The sequence below is a fragment of the Sturnus vulgaris genome, chromosome 25 (assembly GCF_052056855.1).
Source record: "Sturnus vulgaris isolate bStuVul1 chromosome 25, bStuVul1.hap1, whole genome shotgun sequence".
Taxonomy (NCBI): domain Eukaryota; kingdom Metazoa; phylum Chordata; class Aves; order Passeriformes; family Sturnidae; genus Sturnus; species Sturnus vulgaris.
In genome coordinates this window covers 6,140,819-6,162,010 of record NC_142267.1, presented here as the reverse complement: position 1 = coordinate 6,162,010, position 21,192 = coordinate 6,140,819, and the positions used below count along the sequence as shown (strand labels likewise).

The window sequence follows — 21,192 nt, the reverse complement described above, 5'->3', positions numbered from 1 at the left end:
GCAACCTCATTGAACCTGAAGGCAGAACAGCGCTGATGAGAAAGAATCAGACACCTAGTTGATCAATGAAAACAGCCCAGGAGGATTGAAAAATTTCTCCAAAAGCCTCCAACAGTCAACATTAACTGATTTATTTGAAGAACTACCACTCAAGAGAAAGAGACTGGTAACACCTATTATTGAGGAGGCCCAAAAACAATTAGAACATTGGCAATGTCGTACTCATGGCTTAGAATGCCGCCCATGGATTTGTATTCTTTGCACTTGCTGTTTTTAATTCATGGTGGAGAGTAACTAGGGCAAAAGAAAAAGAGAGACAATTGCTTTGTTTCAGTTGTTCAGGGCATATGCATGATCAGCTAACAACAGAAAGATTTTTTAGTGACTTCTATGGGAAACCATTAAGACATGAAAACGGGACCTTTTATGCCGCAATTCAACTAATAGAGAATCAGGACCAACTACTCCTTGCCATATTAACTTTTGTGCAGGCTAAAGAACAAGCAATCCAAAATATTATAAATCAGAGTATCATAACTGGCAATTGCTGTGGAGAAGAAGTCTATGTGCCACGTAGTAAATACGTCTCACCAGCAAATTGGCATCGCGAGTATATCTATTGGTGGAAAAGAAGGTTTAGAAAACCAAAAAGAAGAATTATTTAATTGAAATAGTGTAATTTTGTTGTGGTTGGCATATCTCCAGAGCTTTACTAAATTGGGGAAAAAAAAAAAAATTATTAGCTAATCAATCTAGGGAAAGAGATAAGGCAGTGCTGCAGAACTATAAATATTTTGTGCCATCTTTGGAACAGAAAAAGTTAAAATAGATCGTGCGAACCTTATGAGGCCAAGGGTACCAAAGAAAAAGAAATCCCAGGATGAAAACTTTGCTACCGAGAAGATGGACATCTCGGCCCTTGGCTGCAACCCAAGGGGCCTTGAGACAGGTAGAAAGTTAAAATTCCTGAGGATTCTTTTCATGGTGCTTACAATAATACCCCTAGCAGCTGGCCAGAACCGTAAGACTGCATGGAATGGAAAAGAACAGGCCATGCAGGAACAAATTACAAGACGACAAACCACTCAAGAAGCAGAAATAAAGACACGAACCCTTCCTGATCCCTGTGACAAATGCAATCAATCCATGTGGGTCAAGAATAAGATGGAATCAGTATTTGTGGCACACCCATATATTAGTGCAGCTTGTTATGATCATAACAGCTTCTTAGACATTTGTGTAAAAAGTTCAAAATTGTATTGGGTAAGAAAAAATTTGGGATTCAAGGGACGAGCTCCTTACCCTAATGATAATCAACTCGGTCCTAGATACGAACATTTTTTGTGTTTTGAAAAGGATGAAAAAGGAAAAGGGTCAAAGAAAAAACTAATTGGAAAACAAAAAGAAACAATGAAGGATAGGGAAATAATCAAAAAGAAAGAGTTAGAAGAACTGGATGAGCTGTATAAACAATTAAAACAGCACTATAGCGACTGGGATTTGCCAACTTCAAACAAAAATTTGTTTGTAGATCTGATGCAAGAAATTGCCACCGAATTAGGGTTATCTAAATGTTTTGTTTGTGGAGGACTTAGGATGGCTGAAAGATGGCCATGGAGAGGTGAGGGTTTGGCTCCAGAACAATTTCTAAAATGGAATCATACACAAATTTCTAAGACCCTAAGACGGCCTGAAGGCTGGGTCCTGAGTCATCAAGTCATTGGAACAGTTTGTATAAGTCGGGAAGGGAGAAAATACACTGAAGTGGTAGGATATACTCCTTGCCTATCTACTTTAGTAGTAAATTCAGACAATAACACAAAGACCTGGTGACCCAAGAGTCCTACTGGATATTGGGGAATAGCAAAAGAAATGAATTGCGAGTGGAATAATCAAACTAATTTGTGCTGGCATAACAGTTCTGGAGCTAACCCCTACCAATCCATAAAAGACTTGAAATCTTATTGGGAACAACCAGAAAATACAAAAGAAAGATGGAAAGCCCCTGATGGAATATATTGGATTTGTGGGCAACGAGCATACAGTGAACTACCCCGAAAATGGGAGGGAACTTGTACCTTAGGATTATACGACCCTCCTTCTTTGTCAGACCAAGGTCTAAGGGCGATGTACTAGGAACACCACTTTATGAAACCTTAGAAAGAAAAAAAAAGAGAATTAAATCTCGACTTTCCAATGGCGGGAGGAAACCAAAAATGGAAAGATGAAGAATGGCCTGCAGAAAGAATTATAGCATACTATGAACCTGCTACTTGGGCTCAGGATGGGTCTTGGGGATATAGAACTCCAATTTACCTATTAAACCGGTTGATAAGGCTCCAGGCCGTAGTGGAAGTCGTCTCAAACCACACAGCGGACGCCTTAAAGTTGTTGGCCAAACAGCATTCACAAATGCGAGCATTTGTATATCAAAACAGAATTGCCCTAAACTATCTGTTGGCAGAAGAAAGAGAAGTTTGTAGGAGGTTTAATGAATCTGAGTGCTGTGTGGAAATGGATGACCACGGGGAAACCATCACCAAACTTGCTGGCGAAAAAGTGGCACATGTACCAGTTCAAAAATGGAATTCTATCCTGAAAGCTGACTGGTGGAATAATCTTTTTGAGGGTGTGTGGTGGAAAAAATTAGGATTCATGCTATTGTGTTCTGTTTTAGGTCTATTGTTTCTGCCTTGCATGATACCATGTCTAATCAGACTAATACACTCAGTAATTCAAGGAATGCAACTTACAGCCATACCTATAGATCCAGAATTAACAACAAAAGGAAAAATAAACTCCTTGATGGTACTGAAAGCACAATCCACTTGCACTTGAAGAAGAAAAATCGAGAAAATAGTGACTGAATGCAAAGAGAATACCCTGGCATGAGAAATGTTAACCAAATTTGAGAAAAAGTGTGAAAAGCTGAATGCCACATGAAAAATGTTAGAAAAATTAGAAGCTAGTATAAAGAAACATAGACAATACCAAGTAGCAACTTTTTAGAGCACGAATCAATATAATCAAAAAGAGAAATGGGGGAATTGTGATAAATGTGATTCGTGCTAATTAAGTTGTAACTATATTAACAAAATTGTATTTAGATCAATAGAAGACAATTGTTACAGAGTGAGAAGGGGGAGATGGGTGAGACAGGATAAAAGACATCTTACAGATGTTGGGAGTCGAAGAAGGAGGTTGGAAGAAAGTCAGATAAGAATAGTCGAAGGACAAAGGTCTGATAAGCGGCATCTAGAAATACAGCTTCAACCTTGAAGCTGTCAAAAATGGAATGATCACAAGCATGGGACTTAATTAAAGTCATGTTATGGAAAACATCTGCTCAGTCACACAGGGCGCCTGCGCTACCTGCAGGTCACACCTCGGTCACTGATGGTGATGATGAGCCTTCATCGGAAATAAGACCCTTAAAAGGATAAGAGACCCCCTAACCCATTAGTAGAGCATGCGCCGTGCAGTATAGTTACGTAGATCTTAGGAATAGAAACTAGGAGGAGCTTTCTAGAAACTTCTGTAGCCTACAGTATATAAGTGGGATTGTTAGCCTGGATGCTTTGATACGTGAGGAATGGGAGCCACTCCCCGTATCCCCGGTCGGAGGGGAGCCCCTCCCCGGTCGGTTTTGCTTATGCTTTATACGAACCTCAATTATACTAAATTACTTACTGCCAAATTTTGTATATTCTTAAATATATGCACTTTGATTGTTTCATCTCCAATACTTTAATTGTCATCTCCAATACTTTGATTGTATTCATTTTGTTACTATTAAAAACTTACTATTAAATTTAATCTTGTTGCTTGATAAATTGAGAAAAATAGAACATCATTCATAACACTGCTCTTTCGCCAGGGCATCCCTGGCAGAGGTGAGAACAGAGTGGGAGCATTCTGGCAGCACAGGTGGTGGGGCTGCAGGATGAGCCCCCAGGACCAACCCAGTTACCTCAATACCCCCGTTATAAATTTGCTGCCATCGAGTAGCCCAGTTACCAGCAAGATCCCCTGAAACATCCCAGCACCAGCCAAGACATCTAAAACCTCCTTGGGCCAACTAGGGGCCCTATAGGCCTCCCCCACCAAGTTCCCTAGAGCCCCTCAGGACCACCAGGCCAGATTCCAGCCCCTCTCCCATCAAATCTCCAGTCAAGCCTTGAACCCCTTGGCTTGGTGATGGCCATGGCTCTACTCCTAGCTGGGAGAACCATGTGGGATCTGTGCCCACCTTAGGCTCCCCAGGACCCTGCCCAGCCTCACTGCACGATGTGGGGGCTCTCCCCAGCTCACAGGAGAAACCCAGGACCACAAGGTACAGCCACATGAGACGAGCTCAGCACTATTGGCTTTATCACAGTCAAAGGAAAAGTGTTCAGGAAAATAAAAAACCTTTTAATGAACATACAGAATTCATTCCGGGTTCTAAACATACACAAGGGAACTATTCCCTGAATTGGGAGTGAGCTGCAGTTAAAAAGACACAAATCCCAAGGGATGGAGTCCAGGAGGGGCTTCATTTGGAGGGAAGGGGAAGGGGGATGGTGCCTGGCCCCTCTGTGGGGAATGGTGGCCACATCATGGGGGGCAGGGGAGCAGAGTGGGTACCCCGGGCATTGGAGGGGGCACTGGTGGGGGTGGCACTGGCCTGGAGGGGGGCATGGGGGGCAGGGCCATGCCCCCATGGGCAGGGGGGACATGGAATCGGGCATGGGGGGCCGTGGTGCCAGCCTGTTCATCAGGGGAGGGGGCCCTGGGGGGAAGTTCGGGGGAGCTGTGGGCTTCTCCATCTTGAAGTGGAATTGAAGGAAGAACTGTTTGGTTTCTCTATTCCAGTCAGTCCAAGACTTTCCCTCTGCTGTATCGATTTCTCTGCTTGGTACCTTGAAGGCGATGGTCTCGTAGGGCTCTGCTGCCATCAGCAGGTGCTGCCAGTGCCGGGCCGGGGGCTCCCTGCTCTGCTCACGGGCTGACATGCAGCGGTGCCGGGGCACGATGCTCTCAGCTATGTCAGGGTAATCGATCAGGAACAGACGGCTCTGCTGCCCTGTCTCTGCATCTCTCTGTTTGGTTACTTTGTACCAATTTTCACAAACTTCTTCACTTCCACTTTGCCCTTCTCTGGGGCAGGCTGGGCAGGGGCTTCCCTGGCTTCTTTGGCAGCCCATCAGGCCAAATTGCTCTGATGCTTCTTCCCCTGGCTATGTGCTAAGTAACTGCCCTCGTTGTTGTGGAGCGTCAGGCAAAGCTTGCACTCGTAGGAGCCCAGATGGTTTTTCATAAAGTAGGGCTCCTTGTTGATGTCGATGTCTCCAGGGCCAGCTGCCACAGCCGCTCCCGGTTGCTCTCGAGGCCGAGGCCACCCCCCGCTGCCCGTTTTACCCCCAGGGCAGTGCTGGAAATCCGTGGTGGGCTCTTCTGGGCTTCAGCTCCTGCTAGAGAAAGGGAGAGTCCGTGTGTGGCCCAGCTCCTGCCTCAGCCCATGACTTTGGTCTTCTCCCACGATTATTTGTAGCAATTAATTTTAAGTCCTTAACTAAGTCCTAGAATCTTGATTTTTATCTGCAAAAATTTTTTAAAGCTTAGAAATAATTAGCTCATGAAAAAAAATTTACTGCTCAAGCAGACAAAGTCAGAATCCAAGCTGACCCCGTCAGTCAGTCAGGGCTTGGTGCAGTCCCATTCCATGGTGGCTGCAATCCTGCACTGACAGATGTGGTTCTGCTGGAGCAGGGCTCCTGCACAAGGTGCAGTTTTCCTCCAAAGCTGCAGGGATGATGTGGAAGGCTCTGGTTTTCCTCTGGGATCCAGTGGGAAAAGGCTGCTCTGCTGTTCCAAATCTCCCCTTTGATCTGGGTAGGAAATGCTCGGCTCCTGCCCTGGCTGGAGCATCTCCCAATGGGATGATGGAATTTGATCAGCCCTGCCCTGGGACTGCATGGCCATGAACAGGAGAGATCTCCTGGAGGGAGGATGGGCTGTGGGGAAGATAAAGAACACTGCAACAGCTGGGTGAACAGCTGGAACATGAACAGAGGATATCCCCACAGAGATCAGGATCACTGCCCCAGCTGGTTTTAACGGATGATGATAGAATAGATACTTCTGGTTACATCTTGCATTACAACCCGAGACAGTTAAATATTACTTTTCTCCATTGTAAGATACATAGTTGCTTTCTTTCGAGAGATGATTCTGACTAAAACAGCCGTAATGAAACACTGAAAAACGCCTGTTTGTGAATAAATATTTTTATTCTTTTTTTAATATTCTTACAGCCCCATATTTCTGCTCCTCCACGTCCACCTCAATAGAACCACATGAGACGATCTCAGCACTATTGCCTTTATCACATTCAGTACTTGTGCTCCTTGCTGTGTCCTCAGTTGGTGCTGATTTTCTGCCAAAAAGAAGACACAGGGAGGCTCACGGTGAGGCTGCTGGCAGGGCAGGGGCAGTGTGGCCAAGCCCCTGCGTGGGGGCAGAGGAAGGGGCACCCACCTCGTTGATCCAGTCGATGTAGGCAGACACCCGGGTGAAGACTGTCGGCTTCTTGATCATGTTGCACTTCAGGCCGGAGCCGAAGCTGACGATGCCTTCCACCTCCCAGACGCCATCATCACGCTGACAGTTCAGGGGGCCACCAGAATCGCCCTGTGTGGAGACACAGCATGGGCCATCAGTCCTGGGCACCCCGTCAGCACACCCCACACAGCACCTGTCACTGTCATAGTCAGGTAGAAAAATTATAAAATAAAGGCCTTTTGAAATCAGGCCTCGCTTTGCTGAAATTGCCAGAGCTGGCCTGTCATTTCTTCTAAGTGCAGTTAACAAGCAATTTGGAACTTCCCATGTGGAGCTATTTTGAGAATGAGAAGTTTGTTTAACACAACAATCTATTAAGAGGTGAAAAACAAATGCACCTGTGTAAACAATAAGATTTGTCCCATGAGAACCCACAAAGGAAAAATGTAAACATATCTAGAGAGAAAATTTGATAGACATATACAACAGCCCTTACCAACCAATGAACTGAGTTTCACTGTACTGATGACCAATTAGGTTTAACACAATGCCTTCTGATATTTCCTATAAATATGAGCTTTGTGAATAAAAATTTGGCTTTGTGCATGAAGAAAATGGAGTCTTGGCTGATTTATTCCAACCCCATCCCCTCCCCTGCCGTGCTTCCCGTGGAACTGCTCCAGCCCCACTGTCAGTCCTGCTGTGGGCTGGGGGCAGGTCCCACCCAGCAGTGCCCACACTCACGTTGCATCCCGAGACGACGCCGTCGCCGCCGGCGCACACCATGGTCTCACGGACAAGGCTGCCCCACCAGTCCCACTTGGAGCAGGTCTCGTAGTCCACCACAGGCAGCAGAGCCTGCTGCAGGGCATCGGCCAGGGGCCCGTTGGCTGCAAGGACAGTCACACCTCACACTCTGCACACCCCCTCCCCAGAGACCCCTGGGGACCCTCCTGGGGACCCTCTGCTTACTCCTGAGGCGTCCCCAGCCGGTGACATAGCAGGGGTAGTCGTTGGCCAGGACCTTGCCAGCGTCCGGCAGGCAGGCGGCACGGATGGTGTCACTCTCCTGCACCTCCTCTGCCAGCTTGACCAGGGCAATGTCGTTGCTGCAGGGGGACATGAACCATGAGGATGTGGTCCCCAGCTTTGTGGCTCCCCACCCACTCCCGGACATATTCCATCCCTACAGGACAAGGAAGGAGTTCCATTTCTCATGGACGATCGTCTTCTCCACACCCACGGCCACAGAACCGGGCTCGTCATCTGTTAACAAATCCTGCTTGCCCAGCACCACACGGTAGGTCAAGGAAGAGCTGCCAGGGAGAGAAGGGGTGTCAGTCCTCACAAACATCTCATCCTGCTGGTACAGACCCCCACCCAGCACCCCAACACCCACCTGATGCAGTGGGCAGCTGTCAGCACCCACTGGGGGGCAATGAGGGTCCCACCACAAGTGTGATGCCATGAGCCAGAGCGGGTGTACTGCAGTGAGATCTGCAGGGGCAGAGGCACAGGGTCAGAGCAGGAATGTCCCCATCCCTGTCCCCATCCCTGTCCCCATCCCTGTCCCCTCCCTGTCCCTGTGCACCCTTACCTGCCATGGCCAGCTGTGGGCTACGGCGTCAACACCTCCTACCACGCGGGAGCTCAGCTGCGGTGGCACGGCCGGCTGGCCGCATCCGTAGGCTGTGTGACAGCAGCAAAGGGACATCAGAGGCTGCCTGTGCCCGTGCCCAGGGCCGTGCCAGGCCCCACCGTCCTGTCCCCCCTGCCCCAACGCTTCCCCTGTCCCCTGCACTCACCATAGCCCAGCAGCACGATGAGACAGACGGCTCCCAGCATGGTTGTGGTGACCAAAGGTGCTGCAGTGGGGCTGCTCACCCCTTTTATGCTGTCTGCACTGCTGGAGACCTTGAAGTGGCCCCGCCTGCCACTGCCATGTGGGGACTGTCCCACGCTGTGGGCACAGGGGCTCCTCAGCCTCGCTGCCCCCTCTTATCGCACTCTTTGTCCCGCCTGGGAATGGCCACATCTGCCCGTCGTGTGCTGGCTCCAGGCTGGGACATGGCAGGGACACCCGGCCCTGCTCTGGGAATGGGCAGGGTCCCTGCTGGGGCACAGCTGGTGGGCAGCCCCCCACCCATGATGCTGCCAGTGGGGTGCTGGCCCCCAACCCTGAACACTGACTCCCCCAGGACACTCCCTACCCCCTGTCCCTCAGTCCCCCAGGGAGAAGATGCTCCCCTTCCTGAAATGCTCACTGGGTATCTCTGAGTCCCTCTCAGTGTTTGTTCACCTTGTGTGCCCATCCTCGGCATGTTTGGGTGTGTGTTCCTGGCTGCTGCCTTGGCTGTGGCATCGCCCTGGATGCCAGCGGTACCTTCTGTACTCAGGAAAGCCTGGGGGCATGTGACTGTGCCATGTACGACTATGAAGTGTGTGTGAGAATTTGAGGGGTTTTGCTTTGCTTTATGTTGTCATTTAGGTTCTTGTGCTTATGGTTTGAACCTGCAGAAGCTTATTTTAGAGTTTTTGTCTTTAGATCTTTATATCAGGGCAGTGGTGGGGGCCAATGCCCACACGTGGCTGGAGAACACCTGGACATGTGTGACACTTCTGCCAGAGGGAGCCAGGGCCATCCAAGCACCCCAAGGCGGTCCAGCAGGAGCTGGGATTTGACTGGAATGGCCTTGCCTCTGCCCAGGATTTTTTCCCCAAGAGCTCAGTGGCACATGTGACCCCTTCCCCATCCCCCTGCGGTGTGAGATGCTGGGTTGCCCTGTCTTGTGTTGGCTACTTTTGCACAGAGCAGCTGGGTGTACAGGTGATGCCAGGGCTGATCTCATCTCCCCTGGACCTGTTTTCCTTTGGGAAAGGTGACCCTGCACTCTTCCCATTGTTTATTTCCCTGCTTCTCTCATGGAAACATTGGGACTCCCATGGGCTGGGGTACAGGGAGCTGGTGTTTGACTTTGGGCAGAGATGGCGCCATCTTATCCTTTTCCTGCTTCCATGATATGGACTGCAGTGGCTTGTCCCTTCCTGGGACATCCTGGGACATCTCACCTGGAGATGAGAGCAGAGCAGAGGCACTGCAGGGGCACAGGGGTGGTGTTGGGGTGTGTGGGGGAGCTGGACGACACTGGGGCCTCAGGGAGAGATGGGAGAATGCTCTTTCAGGTTTTGTCTTGGTTTGAAAAACAGGTGTTTGTTAGGAAAAGTAGGAACCTCTCTCGAAATGGACAATATAAACCCCCTCCTTCCAAATTATTACAATTTTGAAATTAAGGAGATCTCAGGCAAAGATATGGGAATAGGAATAACAGTTCTTTACTAGGAAAAATTAAAATAGAAATACAGTATTAAAAAAATAAAAAAAAAAATAAAAAACCAAACCCAAAACACTGACAGAGTCAGAATCCAAGCTGACCCCCCGTCAGTCAGTCAGGGGTTGGTGCAGTCCCATTCCATGGTGGCTGCAATCCTGCAGTGACAGATGTGGTTCTGCTGGAGCAGGGCTCCTGCACAAGGTGCAGTTTTCCTCCAAAGCTGCAGGGATGATGTGGAAGGCTCTGGTTTTCCTCTGGGATCCAGTGGGAAAAGGCTGCTCTGCTGTTCCAAATCTCCCCTTTGATCTGGGTAGGAAATGCTCGGCTCCTGCCCTGGCTGGAGCGTCTCCCAATGGGATGATGGAATTTGATCAGCCCTGCCCTGGGACTGCATGGCCATGAACAGGAGAGATCTCCTGGAGGGAGGATGGGCTGTGGGGAAGATAAAGAACACTGCAACAGCTGGGTGAACAGCTGGAACATGAACAGAGGATATCCCCACAGAGATCAGGATCACTGCCCCAGCTGCTTTAACAGATGGTGATAGAATCAATATTTCTGATTACATCCTGCCCTACAAGCCAAGACTTTACCAAGGTTTACTCCATGGACCCCACTGCTCTTCTCCCTCCTCATGTTTCAGTGCTGGATGTCCCTGAGGAGAGCCTGGGATGTGGACTGGCACCAAGTGTCAGGGCCACTGTTCCCTATGGCTCTGTGCTATCAGCATCAGGATGCTGCTCAGTGTCAGGAGAGTTTGTTCATGTCCCCCTGGGTGTCCCAAGCTCTCACTCCCAATAGTGGGTAAAGATAACTTTTAAGATGTAATTTTTATGTAAGTGGTTGTATGAGTACTTATATTTCAACAGTGAAACAGAAGGTATGAACTTCACTTTGCTGTATTCTCTTAAACTTCCCTTTATTCTCCTGTATTGTTAAATACTTAATAATGGACACCTCCTACAGAGTGTATATAAAAATGTTACACATTTAATAAAAGTAAAGCTTACACTTCTTTAGGTTAACTTGTAGATTTAATGTGTCAGTTTAAATGGTATGAACAGAATACAGCAATAACTAACAACATGTAAGTATAAGAAATACTTGTTCAACTTTTGCAGCCTTGGAAATGAAAAGTGGTTGAGGCTGAAGTCACTGGGTTTGTTCAGCTGGAGGAGGCTGAGGTCAGACCTCAGCAGAGGCTGCAGCTCCTCCCGAGGGGCAGCTCCAATCTCTGCTCTCTGTGACCAGGGACAGGACCTGAGGGAATGGCTGCAGCTGTGTCCAAGGAAAAGCTGGATGTTCAAAAATGATTCTTCACCCAGAGGGATCACAGCTCTGCTCCACCTTCAGGGCAGGGGGACACTGGTTATTGGGGTGACATGCACTGTGGGGGGGTGCCCATGCCTGGCAGGGCGGGGCAGGGCTGATGCCCCAGCACAGAGGCTTGTGGCACTCTGGGGCCTTGTCTGGGGCTCCTCCATCCACCAAACCCCCTCTGAGGATGGGACACAACACACAGGTACACACACAACAAACAGGCTGTGACACCAGGGTCCTGCATTCCCAGCCCAAGCAGCACATGTGGTATATGCAGAGGGGACGGGGCACCCCATGTTGCTCAGATTCTCGTGGACAGCCTGGAGCTCTCCATCCAAGGCAGCAGATCCTGCTGCCAATCTCATGCCCGTGTCCCAAGCACCTGGCCCCATCCTGCTGTGCAGAGTGGCCACCTCCACCCATCATCTGACTGGCAGGCCTTTAATTGCCTTTGGGGTGATCCCTACAGATCCTTTGCCACAGCTCATTTCTTGTCCATCCAAACCACTTCCCACCCTGCATCCCTCTTCACCTGCTAAAACTTTGGTCAGGCTGACAGGGGCCAGGGGGTCCCCGGAGAGCCCCAGGGTGGCAGGGCTCACACGGTGCCAGGGGGTCCCCGGAGAGCCCCAGGGTGGCAGGGCTCACACGGTGCCAGGGGGTCCCTGGAGAGCCCCAGGGTGGCAGGGCTCACACGGTGCCAGGGCTCGTCCCAGTGCTCTTGGGCCCTGGTGCAGGTGCCAGTGTTGCTCTCTGGGCTGGTGACAGGGCTGCTCAAAGGTCCAGTAGCACCACAGCTCCTAAACCAGGCACGTCCATCACATCCCCTGCTGAGCTTGAGGTGCTGCCATCCATCCCTGCTCACTCTCCATCTCCTCACTCTGTGAGGATCATGGGCAGGCTCCAGCAGCCACAGTGGGACGATGAGTGATGGATAGCTCTGCTCAGGGATTCACTGTGCAGCACCCACCCCCTCTTCCTGGACAGCCCCTTCGCACCTGCTCCCACCAACATTCTCCCTTTTCCCTGGAAAATTTCCCTCTCCCCTCCAGGGCAGCCCTGGTTCCCCCTGGGAATCCCACAACTGGGGGTCCTGTCAGCTGCCCACACCCACCTTGTTCCTCCAGCCACCACAGAAGGAAATCCATGGAAAGATGCTCTGCTCTTGGCCCCATCACAGGTCCTGGAGATGGAGCCAGCAGTGCTGTACAGCTCCCAAGAGCTCCATCTCCAACAGAGCTCCTGCAGGCACCCCTGACCCCTTCCCAAACCAGTCAGACTCTCTCAAGTCCCCCATGGCCATCCCACTTCCCCCAAGGCCCCCATTTGAAAGTCAGCCCTCATCTAGGCAGTGCCAGTGAGGTCTCCTAAAGCACCCTGGGTGCTACAACTGTTCCAGATCGTCCCCAAGGGCCAGCTGGGTCCCCTGGAGCTCCCCTGAACAACTCCAGCTCCTCTCCCGTCAAACCACTTGCCAAACCTCGAGCCCCTTGGCTGAGCCACGGCCATGAGGACTGGAAGTGTCTTGCAGGATGTGCCCAACAGCTTTCCCAGAGCCCTTGCCCAGCCCCACTGCACAACAAGGACACCTTCCCCAGCACACAGACAGGACCTTGGCATCACCAGACCCAGCCCTGGATGTGTGTCCCCAGCTCCACGACATCTCCCCCAAAAAAAGACCAGCAAGACCAGCTCAGCACTTTTGGTTTTTTCTTTTATCTTGGTCAACAGTGGTATCTCCACATGCCGCGTCCTCAGTTTGCGTTGATTTTCTGCCAAAAAGACACAGGGGGGTTCATGGTAAGACCCTCAGTGGGGCAGGAACAGCCCCTGTGTGGTGTGGGGGCAGAGGAAGGGGCACCCACCTCGTTGATCCAGTCGATGTAGGCAGACACCCGGGTGAAGACTGTCGGCTTCTTGGCCAAGTTGCAGCTCAGGCCGGAGCCGAAGCTGACGATGCCGTCCACCTCCCAGACGCCATCATCACGCTGGCAGTTCAGGGGGCCACCAGAATCGCCCTGTGTGGAGACACAGCATGGGCCATCAGTCCTGGGCACCCCACCAACACTGCCCTCATCCCTCCTGGCCATCCCCCAGCATGTCCATCCCCTCTCCTCACAGTGCCCCCGGTTCTGCACCGTTCAGACCCCACCACGCCGCATTCCCACACTCACGTTGCACCCAGAGACGACGCCGTCGCCGCCGGCGCACACCATGGTCTCACGGACATTGCTGCCCCACCAGTCCCTCTTGGAGCAGGTCTCGTAGTCCACCACAGGCAGCAGAGCCTGCTGCAGGATGTCAGCCAGGGGCCCGTTGGCTGCAATGACAAAGCCAAGCCAAAGCTCGTACCTCACAGCCTGTGCCTGCATCCCCTCCCCAGGGACGTGCTGGGGGCACCCCACTTACTCCTGATGCGTCCCCAGCCGGTGACATAGCAGGGGTAGTCGTTGGCCAGGATCTTGCCAGCGTCCGGCAGGCAGGCGGCACGGATGGTGTCACTCTCCTGCACCTCCTCTGCCAGCTTGACCAGGGCAATGTCGTTGCTGCAAGGAGACACAAACCATGGTCCCTGGCCATGAGAACAGAGTCTCTGCCCAAAGGGACAGGGGTCCGTGCCACACCACCCACGACCCACCCCCGATGCATCCCATCCCCTACATGATGAGGAAGGAGTTCCATTTCTCATGGACGATCGTCTTCTCCACACCCACAGCCACAGAACCGGGCTCGTCATCCTCTGTCAGGTCCTGCTTGCCCAGCACCACACGGTAGGTCAAGGAAGAGCTGCCAGGGAGAGAAGGGGTGTCAGTCCTCACAAACATCTCATCCTGCTGGTACAGACCCCCACCCAGCACCCCAACACCCACCTGATGCAGTGGGCAGCTGTCAGCACCCACTGGGGGGCAATGAGGGTCCCACCACAAGTGTGGTACCACGATCCATAGCGGGTGTACTGCAGTGAGATCTGCAGGGGCAGAGGCACAGGGTCAGAGCAGGAATGTCCCCATCCCTGTCCCCATCCCTGTCCCCTCCCTGTCCCTGTGCACCCTTACCTGCCATGGCCAGCTGTGGGCTACGGCGTCAACACCTCCTACCACGCGGGAGCTCAGCTGCGGTGGCACGGCCGGCTGGCCGCATCCGTAGGCTGTGTGACAGCAGCAAAGGGACATCAGAGGCTGCCTGTGCCCGTGCCCAGGGCCGTGCCAGGCCCCACCGTCCTGTCCCCCCTGCCCCGACGCTTCCCCTGTCCCCTGCACTCACCATAGCCCAGCAGCACGATGAGACAGACGGCTCCCAGCATGGTTGTGGTGACCAAAGGTGCTGCAGTGGGGCTGCTCACCCCTTTTATGCTGTCTGCACTGCTGGAGACCTTGAAGTGGCCCCGCCTGCCACTGCCATGTGGGGACTGTCCCACGCTGTGGGCACAGGGGCTCCTCAGCCTCGCTGCCCCCTCTTATCGCACTCTTTGTCCCGCCTGGGAATGGCCACATCTGCCCGTCGTGTGCTGGCTCCATGCTGGGACATGGCAGGGACACCTGGCCCTGCTCTGGGAATGGGCAGGGTCCCTGCTGGGGCACAGCTGGTGGGCAGCCCCCCGCCCATGATGCTGCCAGTGGGGTGCTGGCCCCCAACCCTGAGCACTGACTTCCCCAGGACACTGCCCCCCTCTCACCACCACCCCCCGGGCACAAGGTCCCCTTATCTCACTCTTGATATGGTCAAGGCCAGCCAAAACCCCAAAGGTGCCACATGGTGGGACAGGTGCAAGTGTCAGCAGTGCTGCCCATGGCTTTTGGTAGCCCCACACGCCCACACCTGGATCAGGCCCCTGCTGCTTCCCATGCCCATGGGCCATGGCTCATCCCTGTCCAGTGCCACCATCTCCGGTGGGAATCGTGTGCCCACGGTCAGAACCCACTCCCCAAATTCATTCCCCCCGCCACAGACATGCCCATCCCACAGCTGCACCCCAGCAACCAGCACTTAAGAAATATAATATTTATTTGGGATTAAATTAAAAAAAAACCATAACACACCCCCTATGCCGCCACTCGGGGGACACTGGAACAGATGTGGGTTTTTACAGCCACCCACAAAGACGAGAGCCTCAGTGACCAATGGCAACCATTTGTGGCCACCACGCTCATCCTGCCAGGCTGAGCACAACATGAAAAGACATAATACAGCCCCATGAGCCTGCAGCTGCCTTTCTGTATGTCTTTGACCAAAATAAAGGGAGACACAGCTCCTAGGGGGCTCCATGCCAGCGGGGTGGGCACCCATCCCCAGCACCACACAGACACACACACAAAGCCCCTCTACCAGCAGCTGGCCCTTGCCATGGCTTTGGTCACTGGTGTCATACATAGCAATACCGACAGACACCCAGCCAGCATGGCCACCACAACACCCACCATGGCCACCTGTGCAAGCCCCCATCCTGCAAACCTCCCAGTGCACTCACAACACACAACAGTCTGGGCACGGGTGTCCCAGGGACAGACATTCTGGACACAGCTCCTCTGGGACTCAGCAGCAGCAACCCCCAGTGCAGCTGCGGGTAGAGAACAGGGTGGGGGGCACGCTGGGGAGGTGAGGGGCACGAACAACACCTACAGACACCACAGCAAGAGGGGAGGGGGAGCTGGGGCTGACTGGGCTCTGCCAGCAAGGTGGGTGCTGTGCTGAGCCCGTGCCAGGATCCTGCCAGCAGCCCAGGTGGCACACAGCTTGGGCACTGCTCCTGGCACGGCTGGCACGTGGCACAGGCAGCGCTGCCACTCTGGGCACCACTCTGGGCTGACCAGTCCTGCCTGGCCCTGTCACTGCGTGAAGTTGGACTGCAGCTCCTTGAAGGCTGCTTTCCTCTGCTTCAGCTCCTCTGCCTGCTTCTTCTTCTCCTCCTGCTCTGCCTTGATCTCCTCCTCGAACCTGCTGGCTTCGTTGATGGCTTGTGCCTGTGGATGGAAATGTCCAGCTGTGACCTCTGCCAAGCTCTCCTGCTCACCCCAACATCTCCACCTCCTGCTTGCCCAGCACCGAACTGCCCTGGTGCATCACCATCCTGCTGTGGCACCTCCTGAGCCTTGCCTCACCTTGGCCTCAAAGAAGTTCTTGGCGCCTTTCACCCCCTCTGTGGAGACATCGATCTCGGAGAGCCGGGCCAGGGCGTGCAGCCCACTGTCCTCCTGCAGCTCACCCGCTGCTGCCTTCCGGAAAATCAGCAGGAACTGTGAGGGGAGACGGTAGCATTGGCTCCCTGAACACCCCAAAGCCACCACAGCCACTGCCCACCTTCTCACCAGCCTGAACAGTGGCTGGGGACATCTCCCTGCAAGCATGGAGCCTCCAATCCCCTCACCTCTCGAAAGCTGAGCTTGCTGTCCAGGTCCTCATCCACCTCCTTGATCATGTTCTTCAGTCCCAGGTGAGTCTGTGGAGCCCCCAGCTTCTCCATCATCAGCTTCAGCTCCATCAGGTCAATGAAGCCATCTTTCCCTGCGTCATACCTGCAGGATGGCAGCACAATCCTGACACATCACCAGGGGACAGAGCCCACACAGCCCCCCACACTGACCCCCCAGCACAGATCCCTGTGTTCTCACACTGCCTGGGAAGCAAAGAGGGATCAGCAAAGACTTGGGCACTGATGGTGTCCGGCAGCTCTCCAGACCACAGGAAAGCTGTTGCTGAACCACTAACAACCCCCTGGAGCATTACCCAGGATCGTGCCTGTTTCCGTGTGGCACTTGGCAGGAGAACCTGCCAGGATGCTGCCAAGCCTGCTGCCAGCTCCCTGTGCCAGGAGCCTGAGCTGCCCTTGGCTGCAGCAAGGGATAACAGGCCATGGGGCTAAGCCCACCGGGCACTGCTCCCCACGGCATCACCTCCTCCTCACTATGACACCTCCAGGTGACCACCCTCACTGCCCAGAGCCTGTGCCATCCATGCTCCACCTCTGGCCAGGTGCCTGGGCTTGGCTGAGAGCTTTGGGCACAGCTCTGCTCACTGATTCCTACAGACCTGTCAGGAATTCCTCTCCTCAGACTCCTGCCTGTGGCCATGGCACAGTTCCCTCCAGTTTCCAGGAGCCACCCCTGCCCGCTGCGCGCACACCGTGGGCTGTGCCAGCGGCACGCTGGGGTGGCACAGCGACATCTCCACGGGGAGCCAGCACGGAGCCACGCTTTGTACAGCTCCACACGCTGTAGGTGGGCAGCTACACACTGCACCCGTTGTGACAGGGCTTTTTTTTGGTATCTTGTCACTGCAGCAGCCATGCAGAGCCTTGGCTCCCCCTGCCGCAGGTCCGTGACTCATCTGTACCTCCCCTGCTGCTGTCTGCTCTGTCTGTGTCTCCAGCAGCACCTTCCTGATCTGCCAGGGACCACAACATGGGGCTGGTCCTGCTCACCCCTGCCTACTGCTGTCATCACCCTCAGAGTGGGGCTGTGGGCACAGATCCCACTTGATTTTTGCCTCCAATACCCCTCTTGGAGCATAGGATCATAGAATCATGGAATGGTTTGGGTTAGAACAGACTTTAAAGACCATCTCATTCCAACCCTCTGCCATGGGCAAGGACACCTTCCACCATCCCAGGCTGCTCCAAGCCCTGTCCAACCCGGCCTTGGACACTTCCATGGATAGGGCAGTCATAGCTACTCTGGGCACCCTGTGCTAGGGCCTCACCACTCTCAGAGGGATGAGCTTCCTCCCAGCACCCAAACTAACCCTGCCCCCGTCACTTTTTAAGACTTTCTTCCTTGTCCCGTCACTCCATGTCCTTGTCCAAAGTCCTTCTCCATCCTGCATCCCACAGAGTTTCTCTGCAAGGGGTGAGTTGCCTAACCTGACGTGGCCACTTCATGCCACACAAGCCACCTCCCCAGTCTCAGGGCACATCCTTTCCCTCAATCCCCTCCTCTATTTTTTTTTGGTATACCAGCATCCTGCACCTCCCAAAGGGCACCATCTCTCCTGTGGAGAGCCAAAACCCTTCCCCACATCACTTTATCCTCTACAGCCGGATTGTCACATCCCGAGGAAAGTGTGGCAGGGCTCTGTTCCAGAGCATCCTTCCCTTGGGAGAAACCCCGACTCCCAACCCCCCCCACAGTGCCTCGCAGCCCTGGCTGCTCCTTTGGCTGCAGCGAGACGCCGCAGCTGCCACAGCAAACCCGTCTGCTCCGCACGCCGCTCCCTCCCTGCGCGGCGCCCACACCCGCCCGGCCATCTGTGCCCGGAGCACCCCGGGCAGGGCCACCACCGGCACCGGGCACGGCCGGCACCGGCACCGGGCACGGCCGGCACCGGCACCGGGAGCTGCCACTGTCCCCCCTCGCCGACCCCGAGCACGCTGTCCCCGCCGCAGGCTCCCTTCTGCTGCAGAGCAACCTGCGCGTCTGGCTCGCTGCCATGTGCTCGCGGTGGGTGAGAGCCCCCCGGGAGGACACGGGGAACAGGCAGGCTCCGTGGGCAGCCAGGGATGCTGACAGGGCGCGCCCGCTCCCTCCGCAGCCCCCCAGCCTTGTGTTTTGGCGGTCACCGCCTCCAACCCCCCCAGCTCCTCCACCTCCCCGCTCGGGTCCGAGCGAGAACACGCAGGATGCCGATGCGGATCCTCCCTCCCCCCGGTGCCAGCGGTACTGGCATCTCAGCCATGCCTTCGCCTGGACTCAGCCATGCCTCCGCGCTGTCTCCACGCCTCCTGCACAAAGCACGCAGCGCGGGATCCATGGGGATGCTCCGGGCTGTCCCGTTCGCCCCTGGCTACTCCCGCGCATCTCAGCGTGACCACTCTTGGAGTCACCCCGATTTCTGGCTCCCCCTGGAAATTTCCAGGGCTGGAGGCTCGCTGCCAGCTCCCCCCGCTTCCCAGGGGCCGAGCCCGTGCTCCGAGTCACGCTCCGCCACGCGTGGTGGCACGCAGCGCGGGCAGGGATGCTGAGGACACACCAGCCTGGCCTCTGCGGCCCCAGGAGCTGCAGGGATGTGCGATCCCTCGGTGATGCGGCAGAGGGAATGTGGGGGTCCCGGTCCCCTCTTTCAGACTCCTTTCTCTGGCCTCAGCAGCAGGGTACCCCGTCATGGGGGACAGGAGATTCCTTCTGTAAGAATTCAGGGGCGCTCAGGAACGGCTTCTGCAAGGAGCTGGGGGAAGGTGTCCCCTCTTGAGAGGGGTTTGGGGAGGAGAGGGGTGTACCTGGCATCCCTCCTGAGAGCGGCAGGAGGGGATCCCTCCTGCAAGGAATTGGAGGTGCCTTGGCACCCCTGCTGCACAGAGAGAGAGCCTCTGACAAAGAGCCGGGGGATCCCTCCCGCAGGAGGCTGGGGTGCATGGGGGTCCCTCTCACAAGGAACAGGGGGTCCCGCCCGCGGACAGGGGCCGGGACGCGCTGGGGCATCTGCCCTGCAGGAAGCCAGGATGGCGGGGATGCGGGAACCGGGATGGATGGTGCCGGATGCCCGGGGTCCCCCGTCCGCCCCGGCGCTGCTACCCGGGGACCCCCCTCTCCCCGTGCCCCACACTCACTGTCGGAAGAGCCGTTCCATGTCGCGGAGCTGCCGCCGGGAGAACTCGCGGAATTCCCCGGCGGGGCTGAAGACGCGGCGGCCGCCGCCCCCGGGCGAGCCCTCGCCCACCGCCCGCCCCGCGGGGCTGCCCGGAGCCGGTCCCGGCCTCGGCCCCCGGCCCCGCCGCCCCTCCGGCTCCTCCGCCGCCGCCGCCATGGTGCGGTGCCCGGATGGCCGCGCCGCTCCGCCCCGCTCCGCCCCGGGGCCGGGCTGCAGCCCCCCGGCTCCCGCGCCCGTCCCGGGGGGCTCCGGCTGCCCGCCCCCATCAGCGCATCGCCGTCCCCTCGGACCGCCCCGCCCGGCTCCCACAGCGACCCCGGCAGGGTCCCCTCCCCGCCTCCCTCCATCCCTTCAACCCTCCATCCCTCCATCACCATCCCTCCATCCCTCCATCACCCTCCCTCCATCCCTTCATCCCTCCGTCCCTCCGTCCTTCCATACCTCCATCTCTCCATCACCATCCCTCCATCCCTCCGTTTCTCCATCAGCATCCCTTCATCCCTCCGTCCCTCCATCCCTCAGTCCCTCCATCCCTCCATCACCATCCCTCCATCCCTTCAGACACCCTCCCCTCCACCGGCGACATCGGCAGGGCTCATCCATGCCCCGGTGGGATCAGCCTGGGATGATCCTTAGAGTCCGGCATCACCGGTGGGACCCCCCTGGACGGTCTTTAGGGTCTCTTTCAACTCCAACCAACCCATGATTCCATGAATCCATAGGCTCGGGGAGGGTACAGGGAGTCTGGTGCACTCACAGCCACCTGTGCTCTTGCCATCTCCATCCATTACTGACCCAGAGTTTGCCAAGGGTGGCGTGGGGAGGACACAGAGCCATGGAGGAGCCCGACACCTCCAGATACACCTTTAACCTACACAAGCATGCAAGGTCATGCCTTGCCCCAGAGTAAACCCAGGCATTCAGACAGGGAAGGATCCAGGTTCCCCCAGCACAGGGAGAAGGAAAAGCAGGCCACAGCAATTAGCAGAGCCCCACGGCACTGCCATTGCCACTAGGGACTGGCCACTGTGCACACATGGGTGCTCTGCATGCTCAGAGATGCAGCCCTGCATCTGCCAGCTGCAGATCTGTGTTGCTTCCAGACTTTTTTTATCCTATTTAAAAATAAAGACCAAAAAACCCCAGAGGGGCTTTGCTCACATCCAAATTATCCTCAGCTGAAGAGGTCTGCAGAGGACTTGGCACATGGACTGCAGGGATGATGTGCTGGAGCTGCCTATTGCCTGCAGGGATCCCTTCCCTCCCAAAGCACTGCTGCTTCCCAAAATCCAGGGTCTGTTCTTGCCCTTGCTCTTGACAAGAATCAGTGACTGAGCCTTTGACATCACCCCACCAATACATCTCTCTCATCTCCCCAGCTTGTCCTCATGCTGCTGCTGTACTGGTGTGGCTGACA

General features: G+C 54.8%; 3 protein-coding genes and 1 pseudogene across 4 annotated transcripts; all 4 read right to left on the bottom strand.

Moving 5' to 3' along the window:
• Positions 1–4,534: 4,534 nt before the first annotated feature.
• On the bottom strand, positions 4,535–6,176 carry LOC106856366 (splicing factor 3A subunit 2 pseudogene; annotated as a pseudogene).
• Positions 6,177–6,282: 106 nt separating this feature from the next.
• Positions 6,283–8,734, bottom strand: LOC106856424 (chymotrypsin-C-like). The gene is made up of 8 exons (XM_014881730.2): positions 8,349–8,734; positions 8,141–8,232; positions 7,943–8,040; positions 7,734–7,859; positions 7,516–7,652; positions 7,288–7,433; positions 6,520–6,672; positions 6,283–6,418 (listed from the first exon to the last, which is right to left on the bottom strand). Exons 1-8 carry the CDS (start codon positions 8,386–8,388, stop codon positions 6,401–6,403), a joined length of 810 nt encoding a protein of 269 aa, XP_014737216.1. The 5' UTR covers positions 8,389–8,734; the 3' UTR covers positions 6,283–6,400.
• A 4,154-nt stretch (positions 8,735–12,888) lies between these two features.
• LOC106856423 (chymotrypsin-C-like) lies at positions 12,889–15,043 on the bottom strand. Its single transcript, XM_014881729.2, has 8 exons — positions 14,460–15,043; positions 14,252–14,343; positions 14,066–14,163; positions 13,857–13,982; positions 13,605–13,741; positions 13,370–13,515; positions 13,061–13,213; positions 12,889–12,967 (listed from the first exon to the last, which is right to left on the bottom strand). The coding sequence occupies exons 1-8, from the start codon at positions 14,497–14,499 to the stop codon at positions 12,950–12,952; spliced, it is 810 nt and encodes a 269-aa protein (XP_014737215.1). The 5' UTR covers positions 14,500–15,043; the 3' UTR covers positions 12,889–12,949.
• Positions 15,044–15,182: 139 nt separating this feature from the next.
• Positions 15,183–19,967, bottom strand: EFHD2 (EF-hand domain family member D2). 2 transcript variants are annotated; one of them, XM_014881731.2, is made up of 4 exons: positions 19,735–19,967; positions 16,561–16,708; positions 16,295–16,429; positions 15,183–16,156 (listed from the first exon to the last, which is right to left on the bottom strand). In XM_014881731.2, the coding sequence occupies exons 1-4, from the start codon at positions 19,929–19,931 to the stop codon at positions 16,022–16,024; spliced, it is 615 nt and encodes a 204-aa protein (XP_014737217.2). In that variant the 5' UTR covers positions 19,932–19,967; the 3' UTR covers positions 15,183–16,021. The 2 variants fall into 2 exon arrangements, with proteins under 2 accessions (XP_014737217.2, XP_088035083.1); XM_088178957.1 differs by lacking the exon at positions 19,735–19,967 and adding an exon at positions 18,866–18,961.
• Positions 19,968–21,192: the final 1,225 nt, after the last annotated feature.